This window comes from Podarcis erhardii, assembly GCF_964252035.2.
Source record: "Podarcis erhardii genome assembly, chromosome: 9".
Taxonomy (NCBI): domain Eukaryota; kingdom Metazoa; phylum Chordata; class Lepidosauria; order Squamata; family Lacertidae; genus Podarcis; species Podarcis erhardii.
The window spans coordinates 42,520,411-42,544,243 of record NC_138512.1 but is presented as its reverse complement, the minus strand read 5'-3'; the positions used below and the strand labels follow the sequence as shown (position 1 = coordinate 42,544,243).

General features: G+C 42.6%; 1 protein-coding gene across 1 annotated transcript in view; it reads left to right on the top strand.

Annotated features, from left to right (window-relative positions):
- The first annotated feature begins 1,056 nt into the window (after window positions 1-1,056).
- The window catches only part of EDNRA (endothelin receptor type A), a 28,845-nt gene continuing 6,068 nt past the window's right edge, over window positions 1,057-23,833 (top strand). The window contains exons 1-6 of the mRNA XM_081875414.1: window positions 1,057-1,425; window positions 5,199-5,648; window positions 13,719-13,843; window positions 15,404-15,602; window positions 20,198-20,350; window positions 21,941-22,074. Of these exons, the coding sequence (XP_081731540.1) occupies window positions 5,262-5,648; window positions 13,719-13,843; window positions 15,404-15,602; window positions 20,198-20,350; window positions 21,941-22,074 (998 nt within the window). The 5' untranslated portion in view covers window positions 1,057-1,425; window positions 5,199-5,261. The remainder of the gene's footprint in view (window positions 1,426-5,198; window positions 5,649-13,718; window positions 13,844-15,403; window positions 15,603-20,197; window positions 20,351-21,940; window positions 22,075-23,833) is intronic.

Sequence of the window (23,833 nt, the reverse complement as noted above, 5' to 3'; positions counted from 1 at the left end):
AATGGCGTACTTGCACTGTGTCATGTAATCAATTACATGGTGCAGGGCTTACCTGCCCCCTCCCAATATTTTATTCAAGTTGGTACCCCTGATCCTTGGTGTGACAACTTTAATTCCTGGTGAAGTCAGAAGAAGGAAGCTGGCGACTGTGTTCGGCGAGGAGGCTGCCCTATGTAAAAGTCTTACAGCAAGGTAACATGAGCAAGTTTTTAAAATCATCTTAGTACAACTGGGAGAGCTTTGGCATCAAAGGCAGATTCTACGGAGTAGCTGGACCACATTGTAGCGTGAATAAATTTGGTCGGGGTGGCAGTTTAGGGAATTTGGCCTGAGGTAAAAACCACTTAGTGGTTGGTGTCAGAGGCTCTTGAGTCCTTAGAAAGGGTTTGTCAAGCACATGTTGGACCCCAAAGTAAATTTCAGTGTTCCCTTAATCAACAAAACGTAACCGTTAATGAACAGTCTTTGTTAATAGTTCCTGCTGTCCCTCCGGTGTGGGTGTCAATCTGATACCTAAGTCTTATTACTGAAAGCTACAGTACTAGGCTTTAAAAGCATTCTTGGGGAATGGGGGGCTGCGAAGGAAGGTCACATTGCAGAACTGCTGTGGCAGGGAGCCCCACAGACCTTGAAACATAACTAAAGAAGTACAACTATGAACACTTGTATTTATAAAAAGTTGGTTGGAGGGAACCATTCCCCTCTATTTCCTGGTACTTATCCCTTTCCCACTCAGGATCCACTCCTTGCTTTTTATTTTTAGGCATTTGCGGCCCACTTTTGTTTCAGTGAAGCCCACCCTTGGGAGCATTCACAGCTCCCAAGCTTTCCTCATGGGCAGATCCCTAAAGTGGTGGGATGCCTCATCCTGGTTTCTCAAGAGAAGCAGCCCCAGCCCCTCCTCCTGTCCAGGGAGGAACTGCTTAAAAAAAACACCACCCTTCGCGTCCCCCCCCCTCATTTTTTTCCTTTTATTTTGCTGGGGGCGGAGGAGGCTGTCTTTGAGGTTGCATGCTCTTCTTCTGAACATTGCAAGCGTCTGGCTTGGGGGGGGGAGAGAGAGAGAGAGAGAGAGAGCGAGAGAGAGAGAGAGAGAGTGTGTCGTTCCCCCTCCTCGGAAACGGGGGGTTGGGTAAAGAAGGGGGCTGATCCGACTTCCCTCTGCCCGGAGGTGGAGAGTCGGAATCCCACCCAACCAGACGGAGCCTGGAGGATTTAGGAAGCCTTCGCTAGGAAAGGGATCCCAGAGAGGGAAAGCGGCCAGGGAGCAGCTTCCTTCCAACTTTCGCTGCGCGGCTCTTCCAAAGAGCTTCCCATGCGCCCCGCTGGACTCGCGGCGGCGGCGTCTTCCTCGCCTCGTCCTTCTTCTCCCGGGCGGGAGCCACGCCAGACGTCGCGGGCGCGCAGATTCCGCGGGACAAAACGGTGGGTGGACCGACGCCGCGTGGCTGATCGTCGGGGAAACTGTACTTTTTTGTTGTCTCTCTCTGCGAGGGAAGAAGGGAGTTTGGCAAACCCGGCGTCCGGGGACGGGGAGGAGGGATGAGAGTTGGCCTCTGGTTCTTGGGTGTAGGAAGCAAGCGGTGCTCGTCTATTCCGCTCCCTCCTTTCTCGTGTGCGCGCCCTCTCTCTTTCATTATTTGTAGGGGAAAGCTCCCCTACACAAGCAAGTGCTGGGTCTTTGCCCGAAATAAGGCAGGGAACCAGCCGTAATGTGAAGCTGCTGCTTTGCTGGAGGAACAGACACGGAAAAGGGGAGGGGGCTGCTGCTGCTGAACCCTTCTCCCTTCTCCCTCCTGCCGCTTTTCTTTTTTAAACATCGCTCCCTGCCAAGGGTGCCAACTGGAATAAAATAGGGGGGGGGGCAGGTAAGCCCCGCTCCGCATAGTCGATCACATGATCACACTATTTGAATGCTAGTGCTCATCAACTTCTTTGGGAGGGGATCCAGTTCCCTCAAATATTTGGGGGGGGGGCCCAAGGGACCTCAACCCCTAGGAGTTGGCTCCTACGCTCCCTGCTGCTTTCTCACCTGCAGGTGTGCGATCCCGGGTCCCGTCTGCTATCGGCGGACACCGCCATCGCTTGGAAGAATCTCCACGTAAATCCTTCCAAGTAAACCCAAGTTTAGCACGCGTAGATCATAAAATCTCGTGTGTGTGTGTGTGTGTGTATTCCATTCAGGGCACATGCTGTGGCAGAAACTTCCGTTCCTTTGAACTCAATGGCCCATGTTGGATGTGTTTAGGCTTGGTTGTATCACTGATGTCAGTGTTAGTCATGTCAAAAGTAAGGCTGTGATCCTAACACACTTAATAACAATAGCAATACTGAATTCTGTTAATAGGGTTTGTTGCTGATTTGCAGAAAGCTTACAAGGGGGTTATATAATGTCAGCTACTTGTTGAGCTTTAATTCTAATATGTTTGCTAGGAAGTTGGTGTTATTGTTATCTTACACGTTTCAGCACATTTTCCTATCACTTTCCTTATTGCAAAAGTTTTTTAAAAGAAGATAAAGGAATCAAGTTTGTTGTGCGAGAGCACCAAATCCAGTTTAATCGCACAACCTGCATTTGCTGATATGTGATTGAATCTCACCCTCAAAATAGCAACAATCTAAAGTGCTCTTTGCCATAATATACCCAGACCTGTAGTGCTATCCATTTTTACTTAGAAGTGAGTTTCATTCAGCTTACAGGTACAGTGGTACCTCGGGTTAAGTACTTAATTTGTTCCGGAGGTCTGCACTTAACCGGAAACTGTTCTTAACCTGAAGCACCACTTTAGCTAATGGGGCCTGCTGCCGCTGCCGCGCCGCCGGAGCACAATTTCTGTTGTCATCCTAAAGCAAAGTTCTTAACCCGAGGTAATATTTCTGGGTTAGCGGAGTCTGTAACCTGAAGCGTATGTAACCTGAAGTGTATGTACCGGTAACCCGAGGTACCACTGTCCTCCACCTCACTGCCTGCTTTGTGTACAGTCTGCCTGGTGAAGAGTTCTGCAGAACTTGAAAACTTGCCCGACTTTTGGGACGTTCCAGTTGGTCCCAATAAAAGTATTGCCTAACTGTAAATTTGGGGAAGTCTTTTTTTTAAAAAAATGAGTCAATAGATGTAGTTTCACCTTGAGCTAATTGAAATCCTAAAACTTTCATAAAATCACAGAATTGAAAGGGGCCTTGGAGGTATCCAGTCCCACCACCTGCTCTGTGTGAGTATGCAGTGCAGAATGCAACTACACGATCTCTGAGAAGCGGCTATCCAGACTCGTATCCATCAAGTGAATGAGAGATCATCACCTCCCAAGGCAGCCTTTTCCATTGCCAAACAGCTGTTAACAATTAGGAAGTTTATCTCCATGTTGAGATGAAATCTGCCTCCTCGCCATTTCCAGCAATTTCAGCTATGACCCTGGTCTGGATTGGGGTCCTACACTGGCTGTTTGTGAAAGAAAAACACAATTAGTGCAAAGTGTAGTCTTGAGCCACAGTCTAGCCGAAATTTAGCACTTAACGTCCCCCAGCTTCTTAATATTTTTTTTTTAAAGGTAATTAAAAGACTATTGAAATGAAGGCCAAGTGGAGAGTGAACCTATGCATGTTTACATGTTAGTAAGCCCTGCTAAATTCAGTGGGACTCAATTTCAACTAAATGTGGGTGACCTGGTTGGATTGTACACTGAGCTTCTCCTCTCCATATTATATTCTGTGTTAGTTACAGAGGCAGTTATAGTTCTACTGGTAGATCGTACGCACTGGTGGCAGTGGCAGCCATATTTGAAGTAGACTAGCAAAGATTTTGGTTCCCAGTTTTTTAACAATGGCAGCAAGAAATTGCCGCCACCACCCCGCTGAATATGTTGCCACTGCTGTTGTTATTCATACTCATACTCCCTTCCTTCATCATATAGTTTCTGGATGGGCTATAGAAGTATCAGAGTAATAATAAAAATCCATTAAAGTCATAAAATTAAAACCACAATGCCCATCAATAATAACATTAACAGAACAGCAGTACTGTACAGAGAAAATGAAGAAAGTGGGTGTGAATGTGAGGGGGTGGGTAAAACCAGGAGTGGTTTTTTTGTGTTGGAGGACTGTGAGTTCAGTTCAGTTCTGGTTCTCGGGGGCAGGGGGGAAATCCTGGGCTCCAAAGTCTTTAATTTGAAGACTATATCAATTGCACCATTCTCCAGCTGGTAGATCTTGGTGTTCTATTAACAAACAAAGTCATTCCTAGAAGCCTAAATTCCCAGAGGCTGGAGAGTCCTGTCACTACTTCCCCCAGATGAGGCATCATGACACATAGGATGGGAATTACTTGGTTTACGTGCTTCTGATCAGGACTTTGCAGCAGCCTTTATGGCTTGCAGTAGCTTTATTGCTTTGGTGATTGTTGACCCTGTAGAAAAGAGACTTGGGTATTTCTGATAATAATAAAAAAGTAGTAGTAGTAATTTAAAATTTTAAGGAAAGTAGTCTTGCTTATGTTCCAACAACCAAACATTTTTCAGCATCCAGTATGCACACTATTAATTTTATAGCTGTAAGTTCTCTTAGAATCTCTAATCATACATGTTTGGATTTTCCTTACTGATATCAAAGCAATTTATTTCCAAAGAAATATGCTTAGGGAAAGATGGGGCGGGTTTAACAAAAGCAAATGGAAGTTGTGTAAATAAACAGAGACTGATTTTAAAGGAACGGAATTTACCTTCACAAACATTTGTTTAAAATCAACCATTTAAATAATAAACAACCCCTTAGTTCTGAATGTATTGAGCTGGATCCAAAGGTGGTACGATTAAGATAGATCTGTCTGCTTCTGCTTTTTATTTTTTAATACCTTTCAATACTATTTTACATGATTGTATTTTATTGTACATTTGTTGCCCTTGCTCCTTCTTTGCTGCTTTGCTTATAGTTTTATAGAATGGCTGGATATAAGTTTACAAATGAATGAATGAATTTAAAAGTTTAATTTGGATTTCTGTCTAGAATTAAAAGTTCGTGAGGCTCTTAATCTCAGGGTTGTGGGTTTCGAGCCCCATCTTGGGCAAAAGATTCCTGCATTGCAAAAGGTTGGACTAGACGACGCTTGTGGTTTCTTCCAGCTCTGCAATTCTATGAAAATATACAAATAAATGTTTCAGTTTGCCAATATTGCAACATAAATATTACCTTCTTTTTTACTGTAGGTGAAATAAGTCCATCAGCTACTATTGAAATACAGAAGATTTCCCAATACAGAAGATTTGAAGATGGAAGCGTTTCATTTTGAGATGGTCTTGGTGCTTCTCATAACTGGATTTGTCATCATTGATGGTTCTGACATCTACCAGTCAAACCTGACTAACCCTGTCACAACTTCCTCTGAAACAGAATCTAAGCTGTTCTTCCCTACCCATAAACCCAACCGCACCTATATCTATTGTTCACAACGTCCTAAAATTATGGACACTTTCAAATACATCAATACAGCAATATCCTGTGCAGTGTTCATCATTGGGCTTGTTGGGAATGCAACCCTGCTGCGGATTATCTACCAGAACAAGTGTATGAGGAATGGCCCCAATGCACTGATAGCTAGCCTGGCCCTTGGAGACCTCATCTATATAATCATTGACATCCCTATCAACATATATAAGGTAAAGCACCACAATGTTTACAGTTTGTGCACTCATTTTACAGTATGCAGAAGCTGACTTGTGGAGGGCAGCTGAAACACTGATGCGAAGGAAGGGGTGGGCCAGACAGATGATGCCCCTCACTCCTTTCAGCATATAAATATGTTCTTCTTGTTGTTGTAATCCATTAACTGTAATGGCTTGGGGAGGACAGGTGAGCATTGACAGCTAAGCTCCAGGCATTCATAGATAATAAAAATTACCCAAAACTAGACAGTGCTAGACAGTGGAAGCATGTTTCTCCTGGATCTCTGTGGTTGATCATCTGTACACATTAGGGGATGGAGGCATTGTTTAATGGTCAGCCCATTCCCCCTGCCCCAACTTGGCAATCAGATTCTAGAAGGTGTTGCTGAGGGGCTGCTATTGTCATGCCATTTGTGTCACAGTATTCACTGGCTGTTGTATTTCTCCCTTGTGCTATTTAAAAGCCTTTGTGAGATGGCATCTATAGTGTTGAAGTTGAGTGCTGTCTTTATGTGGATGACTTTCAGCTCTATCTTACCAGATCCAGATGCAGTTGTGGACATCACAAACCAGTGCTTAAAATCAGTGATGGACTAGCTAAGGGAGGCCATGCTACTCTCTTTCTCTCACACAAGGCACACAACCCCTCTATTCAGCTGATCTTCCCAGAGTAGCTGAAGAGGGTTATTGCCCAGCTTTAATTTTGTTTTCCTCTTTGCTGTCACTGTCAAAGCTGGTCTTGGGCCAGAACAGTGCTGTTTTTCTAGAAAAAGAGGTGCCGGAGCTCACCATAAACACCTCCCTCTTTCTCTTAGAATGGCAATGGCGCCCACCTGAGAAGGGCTGGAACTCACCTGAGAGGTGCTGGACTGAGTTCTAGCAAGTTCCGGCTGAAAAAAAGGCCTGGGCCAGAACAAAATGGCTGCCAAACTGAAGGCTAGCTGCTTCTGCTCTACAGAATTTGAGGTGGAGGTCTTCCACATCAGATGTTCCCTGACCCTTTTAACTAGAGATGTTAAAATATCTAGAGATGTTTTAGCCAGAATCTGGGATCTTATGCTATTTGCCCTCACACTTCCCTTGCCATCTCTGCTGGCATTTAGGCACTTTGTGAATTCTGTCCTGTTCTCCTGAGTGTTTAATGGCTCTTTACTTCCGCATTTTATCTGCTATTTTTATGGGGGGGGGTTGCCTTTTTATCTTTTTGATTGGAATTGTATTTAGTATATTTAATTATTGTAAGCTGCCTCCTTGATCTTTTATGGTGAAAACCGGGGAAGAAATGCCACCAACAAATAAATAAAATTCCTGCATGGTGCCTATTTAAGAAACATCACATCTATGTGGAGAGCAAACCTGCTTTGTTTTCGATGCTGGGCTATTATGAGATCCCACACTAAATGAGAACATAGTGACTGCACCTTTATCATAACACAGGGGGAAAACCAGCATACTCCCACTTGTGTAAAGAGTATAAAAGCAATGTAAAAACTGGGATAAGGAGAAGATTTAGCCTCTCGCTATACTGGGCCAAATTTTCGAGATGGGGATCAATTGTATTTCTGCGGATAAGGGAGACTATATAGTGTTCCACTGAGGTTGAAAAGACCATGATGGTCAAAACAACAACAATAAATGAAGAGTGGTTTAGAAATAATAATAATAATAATAATAATAATAATAATAATAATAATACCACCACCACCACCACTGGGAGATTCATTTCATGGTATCTTTTTCAGAGACTTGGCCAAGTAAACTATAGTGATGCATGATGAGAATATTCTCTACAAGACAAAGTAACACTTCCAGACTGTCAGAATGAATGTGTTGGAGTTCTGATTTATGATGTGGTGTTGGCCATGACTCAAGTTTAAAACTGTAGGGAGTGCTGGGATCAGTCTTAGTCACTTTGGATTATGTGACAGAATAATAAACCCGAATAAACCACTTTCCCCGCTCCTTTTAGTCTTCACTGAAGTTCATGAGCCTAATGGTTTTCCTACCACCCTTCCTAGTATCGCAAAATGATGGTTATATCTGTGTGTAATATGGCGTCTGTTCTTGGTGAGCTTTTAGTTGTAATGAAACTACAGTTTCTATACATGGTGTGCAGATGCCTGGCAATAATCAATCTCTGGGCTTTTTTAACTTTGTTATGAGTGTGACATCTTGAACTGCTTTAAAGGCATGTTACAGTTATGGCACTGTATACCATTGTTTAAGTTTCTTTTGCCCCATATGCAGAACATCAGAGGTAGTAGCCTCAGGGCCCTGCTCATACACACATGCTGACAAGTAGATAATTGAATGTGTGAATTGACTCCACTGAAAAACAGTGTGCGCTTGGGTAATGTGTGATGCCACGTTCAAACATGCCAATTGTCTCTCGACAGTGTGGTCAGCATGCTTGTATGAACCAGCCTGTGGGACGAAAATAGATGTGATAGGGGGAGCCACATGTGCTTTATGCATGTGTCTGATCCATTCATATATGAGTGGGAGGGTGGCAATCTTTAAGAGAACAACACACACACACACACACACACACACACACACACTTTCCTTGCCTTATCTCACTGCACTCCATTGCTTTAAGCAATTTCCTCCCTGCCTGGCTTATGTCCAGTTATCAGAGATGGGCTGAGAGAAAGCTGCTGAAAGCAGCAGAGTGCAATAAAGTAAAGCAGGGGTGGAGGGGTGGAGTGGGGTTCAATTCTCTCCTACCCATGTTCCTGCCCATAGAAAAAGGAACCTTTCATACCCTTGCTCTAAATGTCCCATGTGTCATGCAGGGATGAGGGAACTGAAAATAAAACTGCCAGTATAATAATGCAATTATACAATGCTATTGTAGAGTTGGAAAAAAAGTTCAGAAAAGGGCAACCAAAATTATCAAAGGGATGGAGCAACTCCCCTGTGAAGAAAGATGCACGCAGAAGAGGCCCAGGTTCAGTTCTTGGCTTTCCTAGTAGGGCTTTGAAAGCCCCTGCCTGAATTCATGGAGCAGCCCCGCTGCTAAGTGCCATATTGAGCTTGATGAACCAATGGTCTGACTGGTACAGGCAACTTCCCCTGTTTCCCTAATTTACCACAGTATCATATACATGTTTATTTGGAAGTAAGTCTCACTGTGTTCAGTGAGACTTTCTCCCTAGCAAGTGTGTTTTGAAGCCTTTTCTCCTTAAAGCATTCAAGTTTTAGAGGCTGGTGTATGCATTTTATGAACTGCTTTGCAAGTTGTCCAGCAATAGAAAGATTGACACGTTAGCGAGGAACAACCAGCCCATGCGTGATGCTGCCTTATATATCTTCCCTATTTAGCCCAGTATTGACTACTCTCATCAGCAACACCTCTTGAAAGATTCAGATAAAAAAAATATTTCTAGCCCAGCAGACTTTTTTGTTTTTAAGTGGAGTTGTGAAGAATTAAATCTAGGAGCTTCAGCAGGAGAAGCATGTTCTCTATCACTGTCCTCTTGCCTCTTAAACGTAGGACTCTTTGGGTGGTGGAAGCATTTTTTAAAAAACAAAAAAACTATGAACTTTCACATTTTAGTTGAGATTTTATGTTGGAAAAACAGACTTGCCTTTCCTAAAAACTGAATTAAAATCTTTCTGTCATTATTCCAGAATTGTTTCTCTCTTCAGTCCAATGGATCTGGTTATAAAACCATTTTTTTGCTTAGCGTTCTTTGAAGATGAATTGAGTCCTAACAGACAGATGCTCTGGCATTAGTACAAAGTTTTGGTTTTGTTTTGAATAAAATTTAGCTGTAAATGGTTTGGGCCAGACTTCCTCCCACACGGTCTCAACCACAAGCCATGCCGATCGCTCACAGATCACTCCCTGTCACTTTCTCTCAAGTTGTGAGAGACAGAGATTGTCTGCATGTACATACACATAGTGCCCATGTATGTCCAAGCCTTAATTTTCTCTAGTTGTTGAGTTGAGTTGAGTATGTGTGTACATATACACATTTTAAAAAAAATAAATAAACAGGAATCTAAGAAAACAAATTGTGGGCCCTATTTACCGGTATCTTCTAAAGAAATAAGGCACAGAACAGAGCTCTGCAAGTGGAACCTGAGACAAAATTTTGTTCAGCCAATTTTGTTCATGCCCTTTTCCAGGATACTTCATTCTGTGTCCCACTTCTATGGTTTTCCATTTTTTCATACTCAGCATTCTACAACCACTGAGTATTCTTGTGCCTCAATGGGGTTTTTGGAGGTATTTTCTTTCCCCCCTCCATACAGTATTTTCCTCCTAAAGCTTGCTTGTACTTTTGCAAACCTTGGAGGTTCTCCAAGCTTACTGAAACCCCCTCTTTGGAAGTTGTATGTAGATGATGTTGTTTTGGCTACATAAAGATCAGCACTTGATTAATCTGCTATTAGTATATAGGAAGACCACTATCAGTCAAGCATCAGCCATTATGCATCACTATTAGTATACAGGGTTGCTGCTATCAATCAGCTTGTTCTTTCAATGTAACATTTGCACGTTCCTTTAATCCAGCCAGTATGTGAGCTACTATGAATGTATAATTCATTAATCAGCATTTCTGCTTCCATGCAAGGGTTATATAGCCCGTTCGTAGTTACACAGTGCTGTTCAACTGGGGTGGGATGGGAAACTGGATAAATGCAAGAATGTTTATTGCTTGGCCTCTACTACAAAATGCAGGTGGGGACAGAAGCTGTGCCAAGACAGCCATAGCTAGTAGAACTGCAGAGTCTGCAATATACACTTTTAGGATGTTTACATTTCCTGTTGAAACGTTCCTCTGATCACTTCCTCCAGCTCTCAAATTGTTGGTCAGCCAGAAATTCCACTTGGGAATATTTTAACTGATTCCAAGAACGAGATACAGTCCACCTTTTACACCAGCTGATAAGCATATCAGGAAGAAGGATGGATTTGCTATCATTCTAAATACGTGTGTGTGTGCGCGCGCGCAAGTGTAATGTTGCATGAACAGAATCATTAGTCAATGGGGTAGAGTAGACATATGGATCCCAGCCCAAAAACATTTACATGGAAACAATACAAATCCAGTTGAATTCCTTGGTTGAATGTGCCTGTTTCCATTGCCACATGGCTAGAAATGTGCTCCCTGGTCCACACCATGTACCGCCAATTTGGTTTGTGCATTCGAAATGTACACTGTTATTATGCCTTCCACGCAAATCACCCATGTTGGATCATTGCCAGTAACTACCTCATATAAAAGCCTCCTGAATGGGTCGGTGCATAGTTGTTACATTTTTTGTGATATATTCCAAGGGAATCGAGATTGCCATTATTGGGAACTGAATCCAGGACTAAGTGGTTCAGTCCAGAAAGAGAACTCCTATGTTCCTTAAATCCATACCATCTTAATACCAGCACAGTTTGGAAGGTGGCTGTGTTCCAAAGCCAGAAGCTTTAACTGACCATGTTCAAAAGTAGCATGCACCTTCCAAAGCATGGTTGGAAATTGATTTCCCTCCTCTGGATCTTACGGTCCATTTTTAATCAGCATGCTTGCGTAGATGTTAAAAGTATCTTCCACAGAAGCATCTTCTATACAGCAGTGCAAGAACGGTGCCAAAAAAAATTATAAATACCACCAAGTAAACTGAAGCCCACTTGGTGACATTTAGAAATCATCCAAATGGAATGTTCTGTCTTGTTTATTACGGCTTCACAGGATTGAGCATGGAAAACGCAAGATTAGAGGGAGGGGATATTCAGGAAGTTGTGGCTGTCTGGTTAGTTTTCTTGAATTACAGCAGCAGAGTATTGAAATCTTTCAAAAGTTTCTGACTTTAGCATACAAATATGTGGACAGAATTCCACTCTTGTCAGACATTGTGCTGCAGATTTGCCTTGAAAGACAATAGCTTTGAAATCACAGTAAGGCTGGACAGTACTGAACAGTAAACCTTCCTCCCTTGTGAAGCTTTTAAGAGACCAGGCCCCAAGGAGCTGTTCACAAGAGAACTCTGCATCCATTTGGCACACACATGGAGTGTACAGCTGAACTGGCCCTGTATCTGCCATCTGCACAAGGAATATTTGGGAAGAAGAAGAGCGTATACATGTACAGCTGTAAGCACAGAGCTCCTTGCCCTGTTGTGAATCCTACACATTCACAGAATCACAGAGTTGGAAGGGACCCTAAGGATCACCTAGTCCAGACCCCTGCAACGTTGGAATATTCAGCTGTCCCACATGGGGATCGAACCTACAACCTTGGCATTATCAGCACCACGCTCTAACCAACTGAGCTATCCAGTGAGCTCAGTTAAGGCTTCCCTTCCCAAGGTTCCACTCAGTGAGTGAACAAAGCAGGTTGAGCCAGAAGGTGCAGTCATATAAATAGCTGGGAGCCTGGCATAAATATACTGTACTGCCTCATACACATGGGCAATGTCTTCTATACCGGGGTTTAGGATTACTGAAACCACACAGACTGCGGAATGTATCATCTGTAAAATGTATTTGATACATCTAACCATTCAAATGTGACATCTGCATGGATCTAGAAAGCCAACAGAGTTTGAAGGCATAGGATCTGACATCTGTTTGCAGACTAAATCAGATGTTATCCTTGAATGAATGGAAAAGCAGACTACAGAAATGTATTTGCTCTCTGGTGTCAAAAAGGGCCAAATCAGATGTTTCTTTAATAGTGAGATTAGTAACCCTATCTGTATTTTATAAAAATTAAATTCCAGGACTGAGAGGGCCCATTTTTCATTAGAACTGCAGCCTACAAGCGTCTTTCAAATTACGGTATTTCTCTGTGCCAGTCGTGGTGCCCATATTGTTCCAGCAGGGGCCCCTTTGCGGCAGATCTATCTATGGTGGGATTGCAGTCAAATTTAAGATTGCCTCCCAGCATAGTATGTCACTCTGCAAATCAATGCAGTGTGTGTGTGTGTGTGTGTGTGTGTGTGATTTTTAACATTTTAGCCACAAATGTATGTTGCCCCACATTGGAGCGTTATATTGAGGCCAAGGTGCACTGTTTGAGCTTCATCCCAAAGTACTGGAAGTTCAAGAGAAAGAGGACATGTGCTGCCTTCTTTGTCACTGCTCTGTGTAATATGCCATCTCCGTTTTCTAATGATATTGGATCCTTTTAGCCTGCATAAGCATATCTATTGGCATCTGGGAGCAATTCTTCCCACCTTTTGATTAAGAAACTGATCATATCCTCCCCATCAACAGATTTTTTTCCAGACCTCTTATGCAAATATTCCTTCTTTGCCTGTCTTTCCAAATAATAAAACTTAAGCTCCTTTATTTTGTAAGCTTTGATCACTGTTTACACTTATCTCTAAGGATACAATAACTTTAGAATCCACTTCCCCCACTTCATTATTGAAGGTGCTGATGTGAGCTTCTATTTTTTTAAGCCCCCTGCCTTTTTTTAACAGCAGAGCCCTCGATGACTGTTTACGTGTGTGTGTGGGAGGGGGTCATTTCCTTCAGTTTGTCTATGGTGAAGCATGCAGCATCAAACCTGGCACCTTTGAGTGTGTTTGCGGAGGCCAGCTTTAAAACTGTTTCCTTGCTGACTGAAAGTAATCAGTGAGGTTGTGTTCCTTAGCTGGCTGCACTCCCTCCATCATTCCCTGTCTACCAACTCCTGAACACCTGATTGGTGGTACAGGGTTTCAGTAGCTAAGACTTAATAGAGTGAAAGACAGAGCAGCTAGATTATTCAACCGTTCTCTGTTGCACACACTTGTGTGTGCCCCAGTTTTACATGATTTTAGACTGTTTCTCTTAAAGCGGTTAAGCTGTTTTTAATGTCACTTTTTATATGATGAATTCTTAATGTTAAATAGAAAAGAAGTATATACACATTTCAAATCAATAAATGTAGGTGAATCCCCCTCTTCATTGGGACAACCTGGGATCACCTGATGATTTTGGAAAAACATACACTTTGATATGGAGAATGTTAATTGGTTGCGAGGACAGGCAAGGTGAGATTCAGGTATGTGTTCATTTTTTCTTACACTGCCATTTAACATTTCCCATTATTTTTCTTATCCATCCTTTAGCTTCATGGTCAGTGGCCCTTTGGGATGTCTCCTTTTGGGCAGTTTCTTTGCAGCTGTTTTCCTTTTCTTCAGAAAGCATCAGTGGGAATCACAGTCCTTAACCTCTGTGCTCTAAGCGTGGACAGGTAAATAGTTCTACAATTTCATTCTAGAACAATTTCTCCTAGAACAAGAATGAAGAGAGTCAAAAAGTAGTGTAATTACTCTGGATTTTGAAAGCTACAGAACTAATGGCTGTTTATGATATTAAGGCTGGATTGCTAATCCCATGTACCTGGGCGAAAGCTCCATTGAATTCAGTAGGACTTACTTCTGAGTAGACAGGATTGCACTGTGACTGCTTGGTTTTATTTTAAGGTTAAAGCTTTCATCCTGTGTTGTAATCCCATGTGATAATTTTCTTAATAGCTTCTAGACAAAGTAAAATTGTGGAAATGATCAGGTCCTCTTAATTGAGTGAAGCATTTTTAAGATGACATGATATCTAGACTTCTTAATCCAAGCGTCAAGGATGACCTGCCTGAAGGCAGCATGCACCAGAGGCTCAAATGCCCGTAACAATCCTATGTATGGTCTCTCCCTTGATTGGACCCCAATGGGCTGATTAACTCCAGCCTCTTGCCATATGATCTTTGGATGAAGGGCAGAGTATACATTTAATAAATAATAATGATGTTTGGCAAAGGAATGGAGCAAAGCCATTAGCCAAGGCCTGCACCAGCATGGTTGGGCACCTGTCAAGACCCCTGCCCCGTGAGGATGCCCCAATGGTTCTGCTCCTCCTTTTCTTCTTTTCATTGCTGCCTGCTTGCCTGGTGTCTCCCTTTTGCTTCTTTGGGGTCCCCCATACCTTCTGAAATTAGACATCTGAGGGAGATGTGGCACCTCAGCTGCAGAACACTCTCTACAGAACACTCTCATCTGATCTACTAACACTTCTGCCTTTTGTATCCCAGACACAAGCTCTTTAAAAAAAATCCTTAGGACTGAAAAACATCCTTTGAGTTATTTTCAAACAGCATTGATTTTTATTATTATTATTATTCTGATGCAGCTGCTGGTTTCTTGTTCTATCGTTTTATCGAATTGCTTAATTTTATTGTTAAATTGCTTTGTTTTGTTTTTAAAATGTTTGTAATTGCTCCCCTGGGAAAACTGTGCTATAAACAAACAAACAAATTAACCCACATTATGTGAATTAAGTCCTCTTGTTTATCTTGCTGTGGTGTGGGATTATGTCCACAATTGTCTGTATATTATAGAAAGTTGTTTGTCTATTCACTATGCATTTGGACACCTTAAGATATTGTAACCAAACATTGATTGCATAATGGTCATGAGATCAAGTAGCAGTTTTTTCAATATGATTGGATTCCATTTTGAATCAAGATGCACTGATTCAAAGCTGCACTGATTTTTATTATGAGACCCCAAATAATGCTGTTAAGCGAAGACCATTCAAATCTAATGATTAGATGGAGGCCCTTTCTTCCACACACTTGCATGGTGATAATACCAAGATTACAAAAGACGAATCCACTCATTTATTGCCAGATTATGGGTAATTAAGTATCTCATATTGTAAAGAATCATGAAATGCGCCAATCATGTTAAGCTTTCCTTTAAAACTCCACCTTTTAATGAAGAATTGAAGCTTGCAATTAATGCCTCTGTGTTTTATTTAGGTACCGGGCGGTTGCCTCCTGGAGTCGTGTTCAAGGAATTGGAGTCCCCTTGATCACCGCTATTGAAATCATTACAATTTGGATTCTTTCATTTGTCCTGGCTATCCCAGAAGCAATTGGTTTTACCACTGTTGAATTTGAATACAACGGCAACTTCTACGTTTCCTGTATGCTCCTAACTAATACCACATTTTTGTCCGTATGTATCAAAATACAGCCACAGTTGTTATCTTTCCATTTGCAGTGGGGCAGTCTGGAGTGGTGGGATAAAAGGACTAAGAATGGGAGAAGAGGCAAGAGCTGAGTGAGTGGAGAGAAAGGTTGGCTCATATGGAGATGGAAATATGGGAAAGGTTAGGACAACACCCCAGGTGCCCAAGCATAGCACAGTGGGAGAAATCCAAAATGTTCCCATCTTTTTTTTATAAAATTATTCAAAACCCTTTAAATATTAGCTGGTTTGTATCAGCATTGTTTAGCCACTAGAGATGTCCTTCCAGCTCATAGACAGCCATGAAAGGTTATAGCGGCCTCACTCTGTTTACCTCTTTCTACTAAAATCATGTTAATAACACCATTCTCTTTCCTGAACACTTTTCCCTGGTTCCTGAAAATGTTCACATCTAGGGACTGCAAGTTTCAGTGGAAGGAAGGGCTGTTTATAACTTTGTTTTCTTACCTTTCCCCTCCCTCAATCCTGTTTGTTTCTACAAGGATCCAGTATCTTTTTCCCTGCAGAAGGAAGAACATTGTGTGTGGCGGGGAGGGGGAAAGGTTTTGAGTGGGGGCAAATGTTGGTAGGGAAAGTGTTAAATAGCCTCTTCCTCTGTTATCCCTCTGCTGAAACTCATGGCCAGTGAAACTCAGAGGCTGCTATTGTTTAGCCCAATAAAACACTGTGCAAAAGACATGTGCAACTGCTTATAATCTGTTTTTATTAAATACATAAGGAAATCCCACCCCACCCCATTTCTCCCTAAGAAAAATAGTCTGCCATTCTGCCTTCCCAAAACATTATAAAAGCAAACTTTCAATTGCAACAGGGTTCCTCCCCCTTATATTTTGGTGACGTCCAATTCCAGAATGTTAATTTTTGTGTAGCTGAAGAAGAGAATGTAGAGCAGAGAGAAGACATAGTCACGTAAGCTCCAAATAAATGAATGGAGGATTAAAAGGGAAAGCCTCTCCTTAAGTCTAGTAGCAAATGTTACAATAAATCATGTCAGCTGACTTTAGTAGAACTTTATGGTTATCTCATTTTCAGTGGTCTTAGAAACCTCTTAGCTATTATTGTTTTTGATAGCCCTTCTTTCAAATATTTGTGCTAGGATGTAAATCCCAAAAGGCCAAGTGCTTTAGGGAACATGTGAAAGAGCACGTTTCCTGTAGAAGACTAGTTCCATGTGTACTCGTACGGCAAACAAAAGAATGCCTGTGTCACTTACATCAAAGTACAAAACTTGATGGAAGATCCGTGTAAGCTTAATTGCCATAATTAATCATTTGCAGACATCTTAGTTTAGCTTTTACAGCTTTAAAATGCCCAAAGTGTCACTCCTTTAAAATTCTAAATTGGTTGGATGCAGCCTTTGGTATTCTTTCAAGCATTGCTCCCCCCCCCCACAGCAATTTAGCATTAGTGGGAGAAGATAGATTTGTTGTATCTACATGTGGTGTACTGTTTTGATAGAACCAAGGAAAATTCCTTCTTCCTGTGAATTTTCATGTTTGTATGATGACGAAGGTCCCGGGTCCAATTCCCTGCTGGCTTCTCCTGTTTAGAGGGCTAGGAAAGTAAATGTAAGCAGTTGTGGTTTGGAAAGACCAATTGCCTGATTTATTGTAAAGCATTTTCATGTGTTCATATGAAGTCAAGTAGGAAAGGATCCAACAGCATAAAAATATGGAGGGTGGAGCTATTGATGGCTACTAGACAAAATGTCTGTGTTCTACTTCCATTGTTGGATGCAGTAAGCTTCTGAACACCAGTTTCTGGGAAGCCCATGTGAAGAGATTGCTGTTGCCCTCAGGTCCTGCTTGCTGGCTTCATGTTTTTCTTTTATTCACTGGAACACAGGAAGAAGCCGCCTTATATCCAGTTAGGCCACTGGTCCATCTAGCTCAGTATTGTCCACTTTGACTGGCAACAGCTCTCTAGAGTCCCTGACTTCTTCTCAGCTTGCAAGCTAGCATTGAATATGGCATGTACTAGGCACTTGCCAACAAAGGTCCGTATAGTTAAAGCTATGGTTTTCCCCAGTAGTAATGTATGGAAGTGAGAGCTGGACCATAAAGAAGGCTGATCGCCAAAGAATGGATGCTTTTGAATTATGGTGCTGGAGGAGACTCTTGAGAGTCCCATAGATTGCAGGAAGATCAAACCTATCCGTTCTTAAGGAAATCAGCCCTGAGTGCTCACTGAAAGGACAGATCATGAAGCTGAGGCTCTCATGAGGCTCATGAGAAGAGAAGAGTCCCTGGAAAAGACCCTGATGTTGGAAAAGATGGAGGGCACAAGGAGAAGGGGACGACAGAGGACGAGATGGTTGGACAGTGTTCTCGAAGCTACCAGCATGAGTTTCACCAAACTGCAGGAGGCAGTGGAAGACAGGAGTGCCTGGTGTGCTCTGGTCCATGGGGTCACGAAGAGTCGGACATGACTAAACGACTAAACAACAACAACAAAAGGCACTTGTAGATGATTGCATGGGCAGATGTTTTATACATGGTTGCTGTATTATCGGTGGCTGTGTGAAGAGGCCTTGAAACATGCAAAAGAGCCAGAAGGATTGAAGTTTTTTTGTTGCATAGAGAAATAGTGACCAAGCCAACAAACTCAGACCAGTTCCTAGAGCCCTCTCAAGAGTAATAAAAAGATCTGGTGTAGGAATCCACAAAAGCACAGTAGCCACTTTCCTGCTTTGTAGTGCAGAAATACATTTAATCCTGGCCCTGCAGGGTGCTTATCACCTCCAACTTCTTCAAGCACCTTATGACAGCATTCCATGAAACAACATGAAAGCAAGAGGAGGACAGTTGTAAGGAAGGAGTTGTCTGGACAATAGAGGTCTAAACTGAGGCAATTCCCTCTTCTCTGAGGCTAAATTTGACCTGACAATCTTTCGGTGTTATTGTTTCTAATATGCTATTTTTATTGTTTTGATTCCATCTAAATAGCTGAAAGAAGCAAACAGATAAGAATCCATTTTGGTCTAAACTTTGCCCTACTTTAACGTGAAATATCTCAAGGGAAGCATTTCCTTCAGTTCCATGGCTGCCAACAGTTAGCTAACTAGCACTTTCTCACAGCATTGCCATTGATTCAGTGGCATCATCTGTGAAAGATCTTTGAAATGAGAAAGTTTTACATTCAGGCCCCAGGCTAAAGGGCCTGAAGTAAATTGCTCTCCTGTGCAACTCCCTCCTTCCTTCACCCCCCCCTCTTTTTCTCTCCTCCCCTCTCCATATAGCCAAAGCCTGCAATTATAAAATGGCTAAAAATATTGCTTCATTAAGAATATATTAATTTGTGGTAAAAGCTTTAATCTTCCTCTTCCAAACCTAGCTCTGCTGTTGAAATATGCATAAACAGAACAGCAGACTTCTGACTCCTTTGAACAGTAGCAAAGAACCACATGTAATCCTCAGCTATTAACATCATCATATTCCAGTGTGGGAACAAGGAAAATGACATCTGCTAAGAATTAACAACCGATGGGAAAATATTGTGAGAAAACAAGGATTCCCCTTTATACACATACCTTCCAGTGACCAATAATCAAGAGATAGGATTATGTTTGTGCATGTGTGTTATCTCTAGAAATGGCAAAGAAATGTTTAAGGTTATTAGCAAAACTGTGAAGTGTTTTGTGAAAGATACTCGCCCCAAATCTCCAGCAGCCTTTAACTTTAATTGGGAAATGTACTGGGATATCCCAGCCACCTGCTGCTTCTTGTCACATAGTAAACATACCATGTAAAGGGTTACATTCTGGCCGGGGGGGGGGGGTTTAAAGAAACCATACATTGAAAGTCACTGGAAACAGCAATCTGGGCTCCACATTTTCCAGACTAGTGCATGCTTAAGTGGCCTCTTTCTGCCTGGTGCATGAGCAAGACAGTTAATCTTGCTACTGATAGCAGAGCACGATTACACTTACAAGACATTCTTAACCTGGACCTTTTGGAATCAAAGCCATTCACAAAAGCCTTAAAAGGTAACAAAGCAGAGTTTTCACTGGGACAAGCTATTTAGCAAGACTTCTATTGCCCTTTGATTTTAGCACAAATGTTAGTAACCATGTCACGGATCCCTGGGATTCGAAAGTTGAGATTTGGGTCAGTTTTGCCTGGTTGCTTTCTTTCTGCACATGCTTTCACGTCTACAAAGGGTCACAAGTCCCAAGCCAAAACAGATTGGAAGGTGCCTTGACCTGAGTAAACAAGGCTGCCTCTAGTCTTAGGCAGACCACTTCAGGGGACAGATGTTAGGGAGCAAAAGTAGCTTTCCTAAGCCCCCCTCTAGCTATTCTTTTCTGGGGCCACATGGCCTATTCTAGAGGACCTAATCTTGTCTGTTGCCTCAGGTAGGGTAGAAGACACTATCTTGTCACAACTGGCAGTTGTATTTGTGTGTACCCACATACATGCGAGTGTAAACAGGGCAGTCAAACGGTAATGAAACGGAACGTACTCCTACTGCTTGATTTCTGAATGTTGCCTGTGGCGGGTGTCAATGCAAGAAGGCATTGCATTGAACAATAAGTTGTTCCATTTTGGTTCTCTCCTCTGCAGTTTTATGCCAAAGCAAAGGACTGGTGGCTCTTTGGTTTCTACTTTTGCATGCCGCTTGCGTGCACCGCCTTCTTCTACACCCTCATGACCTGTGAAATGCTGAACAGGAGAAAAAGCAATCTGAGAATAGCTCTCAGTGAACATCTGAAGCAGGTAAGGAAGGGAGGGAAATGCCTAGGAAACATTTTCTGACGTGTATTTTCCGTGCGTTATCTTTCCGAACTTTTTAGAGCGAGCTGTAATCAAAGGCATTCCCAAAATAGAAGCTATGGCGAAAGATGAGTTTTGACCCAAAGGTATTCAGGCAAACTCAGAACATAAGGGTAATCTCAAGTGCAAGCAGCTGATGCAGACGCAATGCTTCAGAGGCCAGACAGGGTTGCTTGCTTTTTTATAACAAGTGTGACAGCTTTGCTCACTCACTTTCTAACCTTAAAATCCTACTTTCTGGATTCCTTGAACTCTAGTTAACAATGTGCCAAAGATACATTCCTACATTTTTGCTTCTCAACATATTATCATTTCTATTTTAGCCAAGTCTGAATAACAATATATTTCTAGCAGTGATAGGGGATGATTAATGTAGTTATGAACGTTTTGCAAATCCTGTTTGGAACTTTTTTTAATGTTCACCTGAGATTGATGTACCGTATTTTTTGCCCTATAGGATGCACTTTCTCCCCTCCAAAAATGAAGGGGAAATCTGTGTGCGTCCTATGTGGCGAATACAGGCTTTCACTGAAGCTTGGAGAGCGAGAGGGGTCGGTGCGCACCGACCCCTCTCGCTCTCCAGGCTTCTGGAAGCTATCCGCAGCCTGGGGAGCCCTGCGGGAGTTCCCGCAGGTCTCCCTAGGCTGCGGATAGCAGCCTGCTGCCCGGCGCGCGGGGCGCCCTGAAGCAGAGTGCCCCGCGCACCGAGCAGACATCGGGCAGCCCCACAAGCTCGGGGGACAGCGGGGAGGCGCAGCGCCACCATCCTGCTGTTCCTCGGCCTGGTTTGAAGGCTGGCGCTGGGGAGAAGTGCGCTTCTCCCCAGCGCCAGCCCCACAAGCTTGGGGGACAGCGGGGAGGCGCAGCGCTGCCATCCCGCTGTTCCCCGACCTGGTTTGGATTCCCCGACCTGGTTTTGGGGGGGATATAAAGGAAAAAAATATTTCCTTTATTTCCCCCCCCCCAAAAAAAAACTAGGTGCGTCCTATGGGCCGGTGCGTCCTATGGGACAAAAAATACGGTACATCAGAAATCCACTGATGACTGTTCTGCAGCTGTACATGATAAGAAGAGTTGGTGAGAAGGCTGCAGCAGCTGGCCATTAGAATGAGAGTGTTTCCAAACAGTTTATTGTGGACTCAGGTTTGGTCAAGAGTGCAAGATCACAATAACCCTGCAAGGCAGGTTAAGTTGAAAGACAGTCGCTGGCCCAATGTTGCTCAGGGAGTTTCATGACCTGAATGGGGATATGAACTTGGGTACTAAGCCCAGCTTGGATGAGGATGACATCCTACATGCATGAGCTGCACCAAGTCCACAGTAATCTGTGGCGTGGAAGGGCCCTGGGTGAAAACTCCCCATGAATATGGCTGCTTCCCCTAAGTAATCATTACGATATCATCAGTCACTAGCTGCATGCCTTCATAGCCATAAGCTTTTCTTACATTTGGACAGCTTCCATTTTATTCCCAGTAGTTTTGCACTTTGCTTGGCCCACATCTGCGAATTCATACATGTCCTTTCGTCCTCCAGAGACGAGAAGTTGCAAAGACGGTTTTCTGCTTAGTTGTCATCTTTGCCCTTTGCTGGTTTCCTCTCCATTTGAGCCGGATTTTGAAGCAAATGTTGTATTCCGAAAAAGACCCTAAAAGATGTGAATTGCTCAGGTATGGTTTTAAATTTGGGTTGTATATAATGTGCCGAGGGGGCAGGTGAACAGCGTAGCCAGAGAAGCCAATTGGCATCAGCGCATGCGCAACTGTGGAAATGGGTATTTGAAAGCTACTTGTTTTACATTTTATGCAAGATGGCTGGTGGGGCATTATTGGTTCTGCTCCATATTGCTTTGCCCAGTTGTCTCTACTTCTTTATTGCTTCTAGTCAAACAATTGAATTGATTCCTCCCTGATTAGCTATGTCAGCAGGATTTAGTGCAGACTGTAAAAAAGCAGACATCTCTTTTCCATAGATCATTATCCAGGTCACACAGAAGCATTTCTTATTATTCCTAGTATTATTTATAGAGCCATCAGTGTACATCGCGCTTCGTAATGTGGCACATTTGGATGTCGAAACGCCGCTGTGTGTAGCCGAACCTGAAGCTCATCATATCCAGGAAAAAATGTGGAAAGCGCTCCATCTATGAAGTGCTTGAAGACACGCACAATATTGTGGCTCTAGACACACATTTCGTGAAAGGAAACATAAAAGCACATAATAATATTACATCGCAATTGGCCTTCAACTACTTGCAGTCAGACACTGAAAAATAAAGGCACACCCAAGGGATCACTGTGTTCCTTTGCAGTCGCCAGCATGCTTGCATGAACTTGTCCTGTTCAAATAGTTTATTTTAAAATACCCTCTTTTTATCTTATAATAATGGCGATTAAAAGGCTAGGTCAGGTTTTCACATCCCAGAACATACTTTATCTGGCCCTGTTTTATTTCTTAATTATTTCACCTATTTATGTACAACTCGATATTCAGGATTTCTAAGTGGTGTACAGATTTATATTTTAAAAACCCAACCCCAAACTCTGAGCTCTTGCTGTTGCCGATGCTCTCCATCTTTCTCTTCTAACCCCTTACTGTGGTTAGCACAGGGTTATTTATCTAATGAGGGTTGTAGCCAATGGTTATGCACACAAAAGGCAACTTGCACAAGCTTTCCCTTCTCTTCCCCTCTTGTAGCCCTGAAAAGCCTCTCCAGGGTGTTGGGTTACCTGCTGAAGAGCATGGACTGTTTCGCATGGCGCTGTGGACCGGGGACATGCCTGAGTGGGCTCCACTAGCGCATGATCCCTATACTTGGTTTTGTACAAGACCTGCCTGTTTGTTTGTTTGTTTGTTTGTTTATTTATTTATTTATTTATTTATCTATCTGACTTATTTGTCACTTGCTACGAAAACATCTCTGAGTGACTTTTAAAAGATCATAACATAACATAACAACATAACATAACATAACAACATAACATAACATAACATAACATAACATAACATAACATAACGACATTACATAAGACATTAAGTACCCCATAACAGGCCCAGAAAAACTGCAAAAAAAACTTTCATAGCACATTGCATTTCACCAATACACAGCAACCTTTACAGTGGTACCTCAGCTTAAGTACTTAATTCGTTCCAGAGGTCCGTTCTTAACCTGAAACTGTTTTTAACCTGAAGCACCACTTTAGCTAATGTGGCCTCCTTCTGCCACCGCGCCACTAGAGCACAATTTCTGTTCTCATCCTGAAGCAAAGTTCTTAACCCGAGGTACTATTTCTGGGTTAGCGGAGTCTGTAACCTGAAGCGTATGTAACCTGAAGCATATGTAACCCAAAGTACCACTGTATTATAGTCCACCAAATGCCTGGTAAAAGAAATATGCTTTTACCTAGCACTGAAAGGTTTTAAATGCTG